At 35.2% G+C, this 16,018-nt stretch overlaps 1 protein-coding gene across 1 annotated transcript in view; it reads left to right on the top strand.

Moving 5' to 3' along the window:
- The window catches only part of Klhl1 (kelch like family member 1), a 336,046-nt gene that overhangs the window by 186,288 nt on the left and 133,740 nt on the right, over nt 1–16,018 (top strand). The window contains exon 5 of the mRNA XM_048421935.3: nt 13,555–13,767. Coding sequence (XP_048277892.1) covers nt 13,555–13,767 — 213 coding nt within the window. The remainder of the gene's footprint in view (nt 1–13,554; nt 13,768–16,018) is intronic.

Raw genomic sequence — 16,018 nt, 5'->3', positions numbered from 1 at the left:
ATTCACAATGGCTCACATATTTGTACAAGCATGACTTGCATAAAAACATGAAACTAGAATCAAATATATATTCACAAAGGATTGTAAAGTTATTTTAAATTTAATTTAATTTAGTTTTAAGTGCCTTGAAACAGCATTATAAGAAAAAAGGGCTCCAAAGTTCCATTGGGCTCCTTCTGTTTTGTGTTGGCCATCTTCTGTTATGTATGTGTCCTACCCTTAATAGTGGTCTATTTCCCTAGTGACACTCCCCTGAAGAAAACTAAATCTGTACTTGCAAATAGTTATCAATTGGAGCTAGCATCTACTTTAGAGATTGGTGTGTTTCCACTTCTCTTAGTTGTGTGAACCGATCTGTTGTAGACCCACGGAGGCCATTTGCATGTCACTGCAGTTGTTGTAAGTCTGTATGTACAAAGTCATGTTGTGTTTAGAAAATCTATTCCTTTTGGTGTTCTTCACACCCTCTGCCTCTTACATTCTTTAAAATTGTATGTGTCTTTTACCTCTCATATCTTGATCACATTCTTGACCCAATTTTTTCACATCTGCTGTTTGACCCTGCACACCCTTCTCCCCCACCCCACATCTAAATAGAAATTAAAGAGAAAAAAGAAACAAGAAGAGGGAAAAAGTTAAAAATCTCATCATGGAATCTGCAGTATGACACAGTGAGTCACACTGTGAACCCTTTTGTCCATTATCTTAACTTGAAAGTGTTCATTGCATGGTGTGGGAGAATTGTCTGTATTCTGTCAATCATGTTTTAAATAAATGCTGATTGGCCAGGTAGGAGGTGTAGGTGGGAAAACCAGACAGGAAGTGGAAATGATGCAAGAAGAGCAGGAGAATTCTGGGGAGAAGGAAGTTGATTCCTTCCACTCCTGCCCAGATCACTGAAGCAGCAGGATGTGAGCTGCCCCACTGAAAAATGTACTGAGCCACATGGCTAAAATAAATCAGAAAAATGGGTTAATCAAGATATGAGAGTTAGCCAGTGGGAAGCCTGACCTAATGAGCCAATCAGCATTGTAACTTATGGAGTCTTGTGTGGGTGATTTTCTCTGGGACCAAATAATTGTGGGGACCTGGTGGGAGGACAGAAAAACCCACAAACAAGCAGGCCCCACCTCTTCATGTTACAATTGCAAACAGTCATTGTCTGGTTCTAGGTTCTGGTTTCTACTACTGTAATGACATAATGACGTATGACGTTGTGAGCAGTGAGAAATGTCTTTCTCACTTTCTTCTCCCTCTTCTACATGGGTATCTGAGCCATGACTATAGGATTTTTCTGGAGACATCCCATTTGGGACTTTTTCTCACTGTTATTTGCTGATTTTGCTGGACTTTTGATGCATGAAATTATCAGGTAATACAGGATGATTTTCCTTGGCTACAAATCTTACAGTACCATTCTATAACAGAATATAAAATTACTAAAAACCAGGTTTTCCGTAACTTTAAGTGTAAACATTAAAGCTATTTAATTAAATTATTAAATTAATTAATGGATATTTGAGAAATGGGGAACAGTCAGTTTTGTATTGAAACTCTTTGCAATGACATAAAATGTAGCCTTCTATTTTCTCATGGTAGCCCTCATTTCTCTCTACAATATCTTCCAAATATATCAAGTATTCATTTTTCATATCAACTTCCTGTTTTAAAAACTTTATATTATTTCAATATTTTATACAGATTACTGTGGTGATGTTTTCTTCATGTTTCTGATGGCTAAAATAATGACATGTGGCAAATTAGTTTTTGACAAATTTGAGAAATATTCATAATAGAATCATTTAAGTTTTATGAAGTTTGTTTCTATTATTTCAATTATTTTTTTCTAAAAGCATTATTTTCCCTCAGTTTCTACTTTGTAGATTTTAAAATCATTTTATGATTTTTGGCTCTTTCCCATTTAGATCTGAACATTTCACGTTATCTTTTTCTCTATACAATGACAAGCTGTGGGTACCTGTGTTAATTGCCGTCTATTGTGTGAGTACAAAGAAACAACATTTCTCATACAAAGCAGAAAAGTTATACAAAATAACTCAGGGTTTGTAACTATATGAACAAGATATATAAAAACTCAAATAAGGTATATCCCAGTGTGGAAAGAAGTGAGCATAGAGTTTCAACTCTGTCTGAGGAGTTTTTGACAACTGATAGTCTCTGGAAGAGGGGCATTCAGGTTTGTTTAAGGGTTTTGTCATGGAAAGTTAATCAGTAGCACAGTGGAGTGCCACATATTCAAGAAATTAGAGTTATAAATTGAAGCAAAGTTAAGTCACAATATTATTGTGTAAGCAAGACTGCTTGTTCATTTCCCAGCTGCTCAAACCTGAATAATCACACAGAAACTATATTAATTACAACAATGACTTAGGAATGTTTCTTGCTACGTCTCACATCTTGAATTAAGATTTATGATTTTTGTTCATCGGTGTATTGCCATAAGGCAGTGACTTACAGGGTAAGGTTCTGGCTAGCGTCTTTCTCCTTTGGCAGCTGCATGATGTCCCCTTGTCTATGCCTACTCTCTTCATGTATCATTGTTTGGATATTCTACCAGGTTTCATTCTGCTAAACCATTGGCTGAAACAGTTTCTTTATTAACTAATGCTACTCACAGCATATGGAGGGGAATATGCTCCATATTCATAACAGTCACCCAAAGTTCTTCTGTAATGTTGGGGCATCCATTTTCAGCCTACAGTCCCAAAGTATTTGGCAAAATCTTTCATGAAGCAGGAAATTTGAAGATTTGTTCTGCCTTTTAATGACAAAGTTCATCAGTTGCTTTCTTCTGTGAGCTACAGAATGTCTGACAGACTCATAAACAAAGCATGATTCCTAAAAGACTATCTCATCTACTTTTTCTGTGGGTCCTACATATCTAGTTCATATAGCTTACCATCAAGATGTCTGTACAAGAGCTGTTTCTTGCCCAAATGGCTAACAAACTCCATAAGGAAACCTTTCAATGCATTTTATTCACTTGAAGTTATTGTACTGACAGTAGCAGATATGTATTACAGTCAAGAAGCTTCTAAGTTCTTAAAACATTTTAAATGTCATATTCTCTAGTTATTTGAAGTGCTGATGATTATCTATCTCACTAAAATATATATTTATGTATCTAGGAAAACAAACTAATATGACTACAATTTTTTACTATTACAAATGACTGTTAATTCATATTTCTTAACTAAACATTAAATGAGCTGCACATACACAATTATCTAAGGAAAAGCAGAAATACATATATACAATGTAACAAAATCAACATTAAATTTGTATCAATAGGACAAGAACCATATCAATGCAATCTATTCATCTCTATATCATATCCCTCTTTCTTATTACTATTTTTAGAAATTGACTGTGACCATTAATCACTTGTAATCAACCCCCTTTAAATGAAAACAAATATAATAAATAAGCAATTATTTTGGAAATTTGTCCATAGTTTTTAGTCAATCTGCTCCCTGGTTTTTTTGGGGGGGTGGGGAGAAGTATTTTTAGGAGTTCACAGAGAACTTTTGGGGTGTCTTATTCCATCAAACCACACTAGCCTGGAAGGAATCTACAGGTTCTCATCTTCTGTGGAAACCAAAGCAGAACTTCCTTTCCAAAGCAATTCTTAGACCCAAATTTTGAAGTCAGGGTATCTTTATGTTGCTCTAACTTAATAGCTCCTGAATCAAATGTCTCTCTACAATCAAAAAATTCAAAGAAAACACAATAATATACATAATCCATACTCTCTGTGTCTGTCCCAACTTTATGTGGCTTATTTAATTTTATTCTCCTATTCCTTCAATCTATTACTGTCTGTGCTTTTATATTACCTGTCTCTTTAAAGTCTTTGTTTTATTTTGTAAAACTACTTAATTCATTTTATAACTATCTTTTCCTTCTGTCTCCCAAATCTATGTACATTTATTCACCACAGTGATCCATTCTGACGTCTTTTTCAGAATTTTCTGAATCTGTCTTTATTTGGTATCTGTAATCATTTTCTGAGCAAGAGCACTTTTTTAATGCTAAGCAGGCATGGTTAGGACCAACTCCATGGCCCTGCCTGTTTGCTCCATCCAATCAAACATGGTGGAGGCATATTGACCACCTCTATGAGCAATGCTCAGTGCTCCAGCTCCAGAGATGCAGCAGGTATACGTTACCATTTAGCAATTTGCACACACTGCTCACAGACTCAATTTATGAGCAGTACCTCCCCAAATAGCCAGAGTTTATGCTTCTAGCATAAACTAGAAAATCTTCTCTGAAACAAGCTGTGTAGTTTTTGTCACTAAAGCTAAATCAAGAAACCTCTTAAAGGAGCTGCATTCCTTCTTGCTACCAACAAATATAGTCTATCTGGAAACATGCTGCTACCAAGAAGTTGTGCTTAACTCTGTTCTTTTGTGTTTAGAATTTCTTCCCAAACTCTGTCTGTTTTTTTTTTGTTTGTTTTGTTTTGTTTTTGTGGATGTAGCTGCCCGACCTTGTTCGCCACTTTTAGGTAGAGACTGCTCATTCATGACCCAGCTGCTCAGAACCAATAACCATACAGAAACTATATTAATTATAACACTGTTCGACCAATGACTCATTCATATTTCTAGCTTGAATCTTGAATTCACCCATTTATGTTAATCTGTATATTGCCACAGGGCTGTGGTTTACTGGGTGAGGTTCTGGACACCGTCTTTCTCCTTTGGCAGCTTCATCCATCTACTTTCCCTCTGTATCTCCAATCAGTTTTCTTTTCTTTTTATAAAAATAATTTATAAGAGTTTCCACTTCCGCCCCTCCTACCAGTACCTTCCCACTCTCCCCATTCCCTCTCCTCCTCCCTCTCCAGCCCTAAGAGCAGTCAGGATTTCCTGCCCTGTGGGAAGTTCAAGTTCCTCCCCCCTCCCTCCAGGTCTAGGAAGGTGAGCATCCAAACAGACTAGGATCACAAAAAGACAGTACATGCAGAGGAAACAAGTCCCAGTGCCATTATCAATGGCTTCTCAGACAGTCCCCGTGCCAGCCGCATTCAGAGAATCCGGTTTGATCATGTGTTCGTTCAGTCCCAGTCAAGTTGGCTTTGGTGAGTTCTCATTAGATCAGTTCCCTTGTATCAGTGGGTGAACGCACCCCTCGCGGTCCTGACTTCCTTGTTCATGTTCTCCCTACTTCTGCTCCTCATTTGGACTTAGGGGCTCAGTCCAGTGCTCCAATGTGGGTCTCTGTCTCAATCTCCATCCATTGCGGGTGAAGGTTTCCTCTGATCCTGCCTTCCTTGCTCACGTTCTCCCTCCTTCTGCTTCTCATTTGGACCTAGGGCGTTAAGTCCAGTGTTCTAGTGTGGGTCTCTGTCTCTGTCTCCATCCATTGCCAGATGAAGGTTCTATGGTGATATGCAAAATATTCATCAGTACGGTTATGGGCCAAGACCAGTTCAGTCACCCTCTCCAGTGCTGTCCAGGAAACAATCTGGGGATCTCTCCTTGGACCTGGGAACCCCTCTAGAATCAAGTCTCTTGTAAACCCTAAAATGGCTCCCTTAGTTGAGATATATACTTCCCTGCCCCATATCCATCCTTCCTCCCTCCCCCCATCCCAATCCCCTAAGCTTTCCCCAATCCTCCCCTACTCCCTTCTCTTTAACCCTCTCCCCTTCAACCCCCACCCCCAGCGCTCTCAAGGTTGCCGGGCACTCTTGTCTACTTCCAATATCCAGAAGGATAACTACATGATTTTCTTCAGGTTCACCTTATTTAGCTTCTCTAGGATCACGAATAATAGGCTCCACTGTGGAAATCAGTGTGGCGGTTTCTCAGGAAACTGGGAGTCAACCTCCCTCAGGACCCAGCAATTCCACTCTTGGGAATATACCCAAGAGATGCCCTATCATACCACAAATGCATTTGATCAACTATGTTCATAGCAGCACTATTTGTAATAGCCAGAACCTGGAAACAACCTAGGTGCCCCTCAATAGAAGAATGGTTAAAGAAGGTGTGGAACATATATATATTAGAGTTTTACTCAGCGGTAAAAAACAATGACATCGTGAATTTTGCATGCAAATGGATGGAAATAGAAAATGCTTTACTGAGTGAGGTAGCCCAGACACAAACGGAGGAATATGGTATGTACTCACTCATAAGTGGACTCTAGCCATAATTAAAGGTCTTTGAGCCTATTATTCACGATCAGTTTTCTTGACTGACTACACTCACCTAAGCCATTGACAAAAACAACTCTTTTATTAACCAATGGTATTCACAGCATACAGAGGGGAATTTCACATCACTATTATAGTACATTGTTTATTAAATAATATTTCTGCTTCTTACTGTAAAGTAATGCAAAGTAATCATTATCATTATACTTAGAGCTAACATACTTACTCCTTTCTTTATTATACATACCCTTTAAAGTTCTTTTTTTGAATACATTGTTTGTGTGTATGGGTGTGTATGGTGTGCTTTTATGTGATATAACACACATATATATACTACATATAAAATATTAAAATATATAGAATTTACATATTATATAAATGAAATATATACACATTCACATACATAAACACACACATATATATTTCACTAAAGTTTATAAGCATTAGAACAAAAGAGAATATACTTTCATTTAGCAATACAATCCTTTGTGATTACATAAAAGATATACTTTTATGTATATGTATATGTATATGGCTATGATAATGAGTGTTTTGCTTCTAGTCTAACCTTTCTAGCAACTGTCATTCTCAATGTTTCTCTTACATAACAATATTTGTGGCAACTACTGATGTAGAACAGTACATGACCAGAGTGAAGAAAACAATATGGCTGTAGTAAGAGTTAAAGGTGTTAAACATCAATGGTTATTAAAAACAAATACCTTGCTTTGACCTATACTTTGTACAAGAAAAGTACATGAGCTGTATATAGATGTAGATATTTTAAGAAACATCCAACTCATTTGGAAATATGTCTTCTTTTAAAAAAAATAGAAATGCTACCATTTAGCTTCCTGGGATATTTTCTTGGTCATACAATCTATAAGTAAATTTTATTCACTACTGTCCCATTCCTGACCAGATAAAATGAATTGTACAAGTGTTTGTACCATTTATTCCCAGTTTCATGACCAGACAAAACAATTTAGGGGATTAAATTATTTTCCTGACACAATCATGTACGTTTCGTATGAAATTATTAAGATTTGAACCTTTTTTATATTAATGGGTCTTAAATCAGGATTAAAAAAAAGCTTATACATTAACAGTGCTTTCCAGATTTACTTTAAGATGAAGTTATGATGTTTTAAAGTATTCATTATTTTATGTTATCCTGTTAAATTAGGAGAAGAAATCCTCAGAATTGAAAAAGAATTATATATTTGAACAAAAAGCCATTGCTTTTTCTATTTTTTCTGGCTTGTCTATAACTTATGTAATATTTATTCAAAGTATTGTTATATAACATACATGTTCATATTTTAAGATCAGAATCTTCATTAACAATGAGGATGAATTGTTGAGAATATTTGAACAATAAAATAGTGCACCATATTTATATACATATTTTAAAATACATCTTAAAATAAAGCAATGATTTTAAGATAGAAAATTTGGGTTCTCCAGCTAGGCAGCTGTTGCTTTTACCTATTTATCCATTTCTACATCTCAGGAGTTACTTGCATTCTCTCAAACCTAATGGTATTAATAATGTTCACCTAGTAGTTTATGTGGCACAGAAAATTAATAATTAATATTTCTATTTAAATATCAGAATAAGCACTACTATCAATTAATTTTTAAAAGACTGTTATGAGGAATAGCAATAGTAGAGTTAAAAGAAAGGGAAACTAACCTTTAAAAATTGTTTAAAGGTAAAATCAAAAAAAATATGAAAGAAAACTTTGTTTGGAGACTTCTGGATGCTTCAAAAGATGTTATTACTCATTTTTATTTGAATCACTGAGGATGGATCTTGCATATTCTCAGCCAGAACTCTACCCTGAAATGCATGGCAGAACCATATTTGCAATTTTTCCACCTTCGTCTGTGACATCTTACATTTAATGTCAAAATATTTCTCTGTGTTAAGTATTTTAAACTTATTTAAAATGTGTCTGTTTCTGTGTTTTGTGTTGTTTGTTTGCTTGTGTTTGACACTGAGAAAGTGTCAAAGATTTAGGATTAATATGTTCAAACACCTAACCTACAGTTCAATTTTGCTGTTATTTTGACAATATTTCTGAGACTGTTGTCAATCAATGTGACATATCAATTAATACATAACTTATTATGTCTTTATTTCATTGACCAGCTTGTCACATCATACCATTTGTCATATTCTAGTTTAAAACCTTACTAAGTCTGAGCCCATTTGCTTATGATGACTTTTAGATAGCAAACTTTGAGTATAAAATGATGAATGTGTTGCTTAAAATATACATTTTTCTTTCTGTAATAGTTATCCAGCAGTACATGCAAGGCTCTTAAAAATGTTTTCCACAAATTGTAAATAGACTAAAGATATAAAAAAACTCTTATGATTTTCAAAATTAATATGATTTTGATTAACTTTTACTATATGAGGGAACTAGTTTTAACTTCATAAAACATCATGACAAAGCAAGCATATGTTTAAAAAATTCCAGAAACTATATTGCAATTATCACAGAAACATTTAGGGAAAAACTGCCTTTAAAGGAGACTAGGAAGAGATGAGAATGGAAAAAAGAGAATGTTAGACCCCATTAATATGTAATGCTTAGATAATAGGTATATGAAACATTATGCAATAACTAATAACAGGCCTACATAATTCATGAGATTTTTTAAGATCAGTACCAAGAGTTTTCAAAGAATCTGGTATTATTTTAAAAGACACAAAATTATAAGTATTTCAGCTGAATTAGGAGCAGGTCTATGAGCGAAAGAAGGATAAAACAGTGTCTATAGTGATATTAAATGAAACTATTACCAGAGCTGTCTGAAAAGAAATCAAACAATAAAAGGCTATAGCCTTCTTGCCAGATGGATTTCAATCTGACTCTAAGTTTCCTCGAGGCTAAATAAAAAGAGAAATCTGATCAATTTCATAATTTACAACATCCATGATAAAGGAAAACCAATTTACTCAAGAGAAGTGCAATTATTCTTGCTACTAAAACCTATAAGAAATTTCCCCAAGGGTCACCATAAAGAGAACACTATGAAATATAATGAAATATATCTTGAACAAAATCTTTATGACAGACACCACTAAGTGTTTCACAGAGTGATTTTTATTGCATTCTTTTGAGCTACAGTGTAACTACAATTTTGACTATAGTTTAATAATGGCAGGCATGTTTGAGTAAAAGAAATAAAATTGAAGAACCTATCTTTTCAAATTTCTCAAAAATTGTAATTTTCTTCCTTAATCTCTTAAGAGAAGTCTGGTAGCAATTAGAATAAAAATATCTAATTAATTCAATAAATTGTTACAGATATCTATAAAATACCATATACTCCTAAAGAAAACGCAAGAATAAAATAACTACACTCAAATACAAATAACGAATACATTAATATATCTGTAATAGCCATCGTTATTTGTATTTGAGTGTAATTATGTAAGAAAGTTGTATGGGGCCTGAAAGAAGTGGTTAAAAACTTGTTGTTGAGACTGGGGACACTACCATATGACTTATAATTACGTCAATAGCCAGGGCTCTCCTTGCAAAATGATCATTAATTGAACCAAAGTGAATATTTAGAGCTTTCTAAAAGAAAAGTGGACCGGATGGCACAGTGATTGTAGTTAGGATTTTAAATTTAATTTACATCCATGGAGTGGATTATGCAGTTATTTTGTTCGATAACACCTTCTTCATTAGAGATCATGATGGATCAAACTTTTTTTTTTTTTTTTTTTTTTTTTTTTTTTTTTTTTTAGAAAGGGTTTATTTGGCTTACATTTCGGTATCACTGCTCAGCACTGAAGGATGTCAAAACAGAAACTTAAACAGGGCAGGAATCTTAAGGCAGGCGCTGATGCAGAAGCCATGGAGGAACACTGATTAAGAGCTTGCTCATTCTACTTTCTAATAGAACTGAGGACCACTAGTTCATAGATCACACTATCCACATGGGTTGGGACCTCACAATAAATCACCAATCAAGAAAATGTCCTACAGGCTTTTCTACAGCTTGATTTTATGAAAGAATTATCTTAACTGTGGATCCCTCCTCTCTAATGACTTAGTCTGTGCCAAGTTGGCATAAAACTTGTCAATACAATGAGAGACCCTGCTCAAAAATAAAGTGAAGAGCAATAGACAAGTTCCTAATGTCAAAGTCTGACCTCTGCACATAACAAAGGGGAGTGCTTATATGTATAAATATGAGTTTATACATATACAGCCCTCCCCACAAACACACAAAGCTTCTTACATCTCCACATTTAGTAACCTGAAATGAGAAATTGTACATTTAAAACTTGTATAGTAGGCTATAGAGATTGTGGAATAAAATGGCAAAAGTACAAAGATGCATCAACTTCTGATTCATCAATTAAAATACTTAATGGGGCTGGAGAGATGGGTCAGTGGTTAAGAGCACTAGCTGTTCTTTTAATTAATTAACTAATTAATTAATTTAAAATTTCCACCTCCTTCCATCCTCCCATTTCCCTCCCGCACCCCCTTTTCCCCCTCCCCCTCGCGCTCCAGTCCTAAGAGAAGTGAAGGTGCCCTGCCTTGTGGGAAGTCCATATCCCCCCCACACCGCTCCATTCTAGGAAGGTGTGCATCCAAACAGACTAGGCTCCCAAAAAGTCAGTCCATGCAGTAGAATCAAAATCCAGTGTCATTATCACTAGCTTCTCAGTCCGCCCACATTGTCAGCCACATTCAGAGAGTCTGGTTTGATCACATGCTCGTTCAGACCCAGTCCAGCTGGCCTTGGTGAACTCCCACTAGATCAGTTACACAGTCTTCATGGGTGGACGCACTCCTCGTGGTCCTGCCTTCCTTTCTTATATTCTCCCTCCTTCTGTTCTTCATTTGGGCTTTGGGAGCTCAGTCCAGTGCTTCAATGTGGGTATCTGTTTCTATCTCCATCCCTCGCCAGGTGAAGGTTCTATGGTGATACGCGAGATAATCATCGTGATAGTGGGGCAAGGCCAGTTCAGGCACCCTCTCCTCTGCTGCCCACGGAGCTAGTTGGGGAAGTCCCCTTGGACACCTGGGAACCCCTCTAGAGCCAAGACTCTAGCCAACCCTACTAAAATGGTTCCCTTAGTTAAGATATCTTCTTCCCTGCTTCCATATCCACCCTTCCTCCATCTCCATTATCCCATTCCCCCAAGCTCTCCCCAATCCCCTCCTTCTCCCTTCTCTCTCTCTTTTAGGTTAATTCTTCCCATGATATAGAAAACTTAACAAGCGTATAGATGAAGGCATTGCCTTAGTTCTTATGTGTGGACAAATGCCCAAATGCCTTTGCTTTTGATGTAGAGGGGACAACTTGTCTGTAGCCTCTAGGACAGCTAATCAGAAAGGTACATTCTGACTGACAGAAACGCAACAGCTAACATACAGTTTCACTTTTCTTGATCTCCTTATATCTCACTTCTCTTTTGATATTGATCAAAGTCTCCACATGGATACTTGTAAGTTATTTTGTTATTTGTAATATTGAGCTTTTACATAGAAGACTTAACTTGGGTTTCTATAATAGCTTGGCAGGTTGTATAAATAAGAAATGTGTTTTGTACTCTGTTTCCAGATCTCTATCCCCCATGTTCATTTTCTATTGCACAAGCAAACCAAAGTTCAGACTGCAGTTTGGCAACAGCTTTGGGAGCTTTGAGGGTACCAAGTGTTAGGAGATTCTAGGTGGTGTTCACTATATACAGCTGATTAAATAGTTGGCCTGAGGAACTAAATGCTACAGGTAGCTTTACAACTTATTTATTTATTTACTTATGTACTTCCTTTATTTTTACTTTCTTACTTACTTATTCATTGTAATAATGTCTCATGAAACCAAGCCTCACACCTACTATGTAGCTGGTGTTGGTACTGACTTTATTTTTCAGGTTTCACCAACTAAATTTTGGAATTGCAGATGTGCAAAATAACTACTGAATTCTTGAATTAAAATCTTGATTTATGACAGGAACAAAGGAAACAAAACTAATGGATTTCATTTTGAATACTAGAGTGATGATATGTTAAATAATATGACAGAAGGAAGGGAGATAATTTATCACCTGCAATGAATGCAAGGGAATAAATTAATTATGACCAGAAGGTATCTCTCTGTAAAACTAAAAGCTTAGTGTGTCTTTAAATAAAAATCTTGAAGATGCCACACACACATAGAACCATTGTGGCTTTATGATAAGACATTTAACTCAGAAGTTGAAGTAGACATGGGGTGATTAATTGGAAGAACAGACAAACTAAATGAAAATAAATAGGTATTAAAATTATATCAAAACTAAGTCAAATTTGATGGCTACTGGGACCAAGAATGCCAATTTTCTTTAGGGATGGGGATCTTAAATGGTTGCTCATGTTTCACAAGATGGAAAGCAGGGCAGAAAGAGGTGTATTTTATAAAAAAGTATGATCATTACAATTTCTCAAACAACAACAGATAATTCATATTGTTAACTTTAAAAAGTTTTATTTGATCTGTACAAGGCATTTCTTTAATTTTATAGATTTTAAAATAGTTGCCAAGTTGCTGTTTAAAACAAAGCATCCAAGATCCTATTGTAGACTTCTCAATGAGAAGATGTAAGAAGAACTTCAAAATATCATTTATACATTTTCCAGTTTTGTTTCAGTGGTTAGGGACTGCCCTTTGAAACTACTTTATTAAATCCAAGGTCAAGTCTTGTTATCTATTTATGATACTCAATATATTTGTGACTTGAATAAAATCAAGAAAAAATTTTATTATAAATAACAATTTCCAAAAGCTTAACAATTGTGGCAATCAATTAAGCCAAAGAAACTGTCATGAGTGGAGGCAATTGTGAAAGAAAGAGGTGGGGAGAGCTCGTATGATTTTGTAACTTTGATGGTTTCTCAAGTGTCTCTCTTTTTCAAATAAACAACAAAGCTAACTAATTTTGTATTCCTCTTTGTAATTTTACTGCCATTTTCTCATTTGTGTCTGTGTATTTGAGTCTTTGAAGGTGTAAAATGTTATTCTTTTCATATTTGTTAATTCTTACATAGCAGTTCACTTGAAACTTGAACATCTAATCACTGAGTACATTCTTCCTGCATAACAAAGATGTGCATTATAATCCTCCAGTTATTACAAGTTCTCTACCGTCTCAGATACATTTACACTTCAATTACAATTACAATGCTTTCTTCTTAACAGCTCTTGTTTCTGAAGGATGTGTCTCAAGGATTAATGGTATAATGAGAACAAAGGTTATTGACTGCTTTTCATATTTTTCTCTGAGATGCTTTGCCAGCCACAAAGGAGCGAAATGGAATTTATGCCAAGATCTTTTCTCCCCACAGGAAAACATAATGGAAGTAATCAGAAATCAAGAGTTTTTACTCCTTCCAGCTGAAGAGCTTCATAAACTCCTGGCTAGTGATGATGTAAATGTTCCTGATGAAGAGACCATCTTCCATGCATTAATGATGTGGGTCAAGTATGATACTCAGCGGAGATGCAGTGACCTAAGTATGCTCCTTGCCTTCATAAGACTACCACTGCTTCCACCACAGGTAATTTTGTGTCTTGCTATTTCAATATGTGCCGTATACTTAAAATTCTTGCCCCATAAGCAAAGATTACAACACAGTTTTAATTATTTTTAAACATTCTTTGAATGTATTGAGGAGCTATAATAAAATTAAACAAGAGGGCATGAAATTATTAGGGAAGAATCATGGATCTAAATCTCTTCTTCACTGCATATAGACTCATGCATGCCTTTATCATTTATTTTGATACAGTTTTCACATTATAAAGTATGAATGTAGTATATAAACAAACGTTTTGTGAAATCAATGAGATAGCAAATATACACATATTAGACAGTGTCTATTATCTGTTTTATGTTTATTATCTACTTGTATGTAGTCTCTATAAACTTATGACCTGAACAACAAGAGGGACCATGATTGATACTGGAAACCTAGCTAACTACCTATTCTAGTGTGGTCATAGTCTTGGAGGAGAACCTACAACCACCACTTTACTAAACCAGCATAAGCTCCAACTGCATTCTATGGATTTGTTCTTATACTCTCTTTAAATTTGATGTTTCATCCTATCTTGTGATAATTCTTTAGGGAAATATGATATATTCTTGGCATTTAAAAATACAATTTAATAATATTACAAAATTAGTAGTAGGAGTCAACATGTTCTTAAATTGTAGAAACTTCTACAACTACTTATCAATTACAATTATGGAAATTTTATTCACTACAACTAAGGAATCAGAAAAAAATAAAACTACTATTCTATTGATGAAGACAGAGGGCAGAGGACAGAAGAAAATAAGAAGTTCTATAAATTAATATAACCTTGAGATAAATTCAAATACACCATTCTTTTTGGCTAAAAAGTTCCTCAGAAATAACAGAAATATTCACTGACCTTTTCTGTTACTAGAAACATCACCTTTGGAACTCAGTAATTTAAAACCTCCAAGCCATAGAGCAGAAAGTATCTCAAAACTTTGAATTACATTTTGTAGGGGAAAAAAAATCACTAGTTCTACCTGATCTCCCTGTGAACCGTCTTGCCAGTTTTGTAACAGTGTAAAGCTGATATATAGACAGCCTAATAAACAAAAGGTGTATAGTTTCTGTTCTTGTCAAAGAGCAAATCAAAATGGTCTAGACTATTGAAATACATGAAACTATTGTGCAAATATTGCATAAAGGGATACTGGAGTCTTTAACATTCATTCTTCACATTGATTTAGACTCAAACCCTCATATGTGGAAGTGTGCAACATAACTAGTGGCACATAACTAGTGGCACATAACTAGTTGCACATAACTAGTTGCACATAACTAGTTGCACATAACTAGTTGCACATAACTAGTTGCACTAGCATCAGGAGAAAACAGGGGACTAGGAACTCACAAGAGTAAGTAGAAATTTATGTTAGATTTTGTGATTAAAAAATTAAGAATATCCATATGGTAAAACTGGAAATCAGTTCATGCTTTGAGAACTAGTAGTTTTCTTTTATTTGGCTGTTGAGAGTGATTAAGAATTAATTAGGGCTAATTGATTTATGGATGGTTCCTCTCAAGAAATTATAAACTTGCATTGTCACAAAGCGTTTTTAAAGAAAAAGAAACCTGTATGTAGGTAAGCAATGAGTACCTTATGAGTCCCTGTACTGCATATTCCAAACCCTCCACTTTTACTATGCACACTAGGTTTTCCCAAGGACTGTATCCCTGTTAGTGTTAATAAAAATAAATATGAACATTGAACAATGATAGATTGAAGCACATTAACCAATGTCATATTATAGACCGAGTAATTGTCTTTTTTATTTTATCTCGTCATTGATAAACACCAACTTTGACTATTTGTTGAAATATGGGGATCTTGCAGAGATACTTGTATTAAAAAAATATCAGCAATCTACTGGCAATTCTGGCTCTTATTTATAATCCAGGACAGAGAAGACAGAGATAAAATAATTTGAACTTTACTGGGAGACTTACTACTTAATTTTTAGGTTACACCCTTTATATTGTCATTTTCTTTATTGGAGTAGAGGGGGAAAGTACCAGATAAGATAAGCATGTGACTAAGGCAGGGTAATGTATTATTCTGATGTATCACTTCTCCCTAGCTTTCTAGCGTACTTCACTGTCATCAAAGGTGGATAAAGCTTTCTTCCAAGATGTCTCATTTAAAACATGAGAAAGGAGGTCCGGACCGCGAGGGGTGTGTCCACCCACTGAGATGGTGGGACTGATATATTGGGAGCTCACCCAGGCC

Source organism: Myodes glareolus, chromosome 12 (assembly GCF_982192425.1).
Source record: "Myodes glareolus chromosome 12, mMyoGla1.1, whole genome shotgun sequence".
In the NCBI taxonomy this organism is placed as follows: Eukaryota; Metazoa; Chordata; class Mammalia; order Rodentia; family Cricetidae; genus Myodes; species Myodes glareolus.
This window is presented reverse-complemented; position numbering and strand designations above follow the sequence as displayed.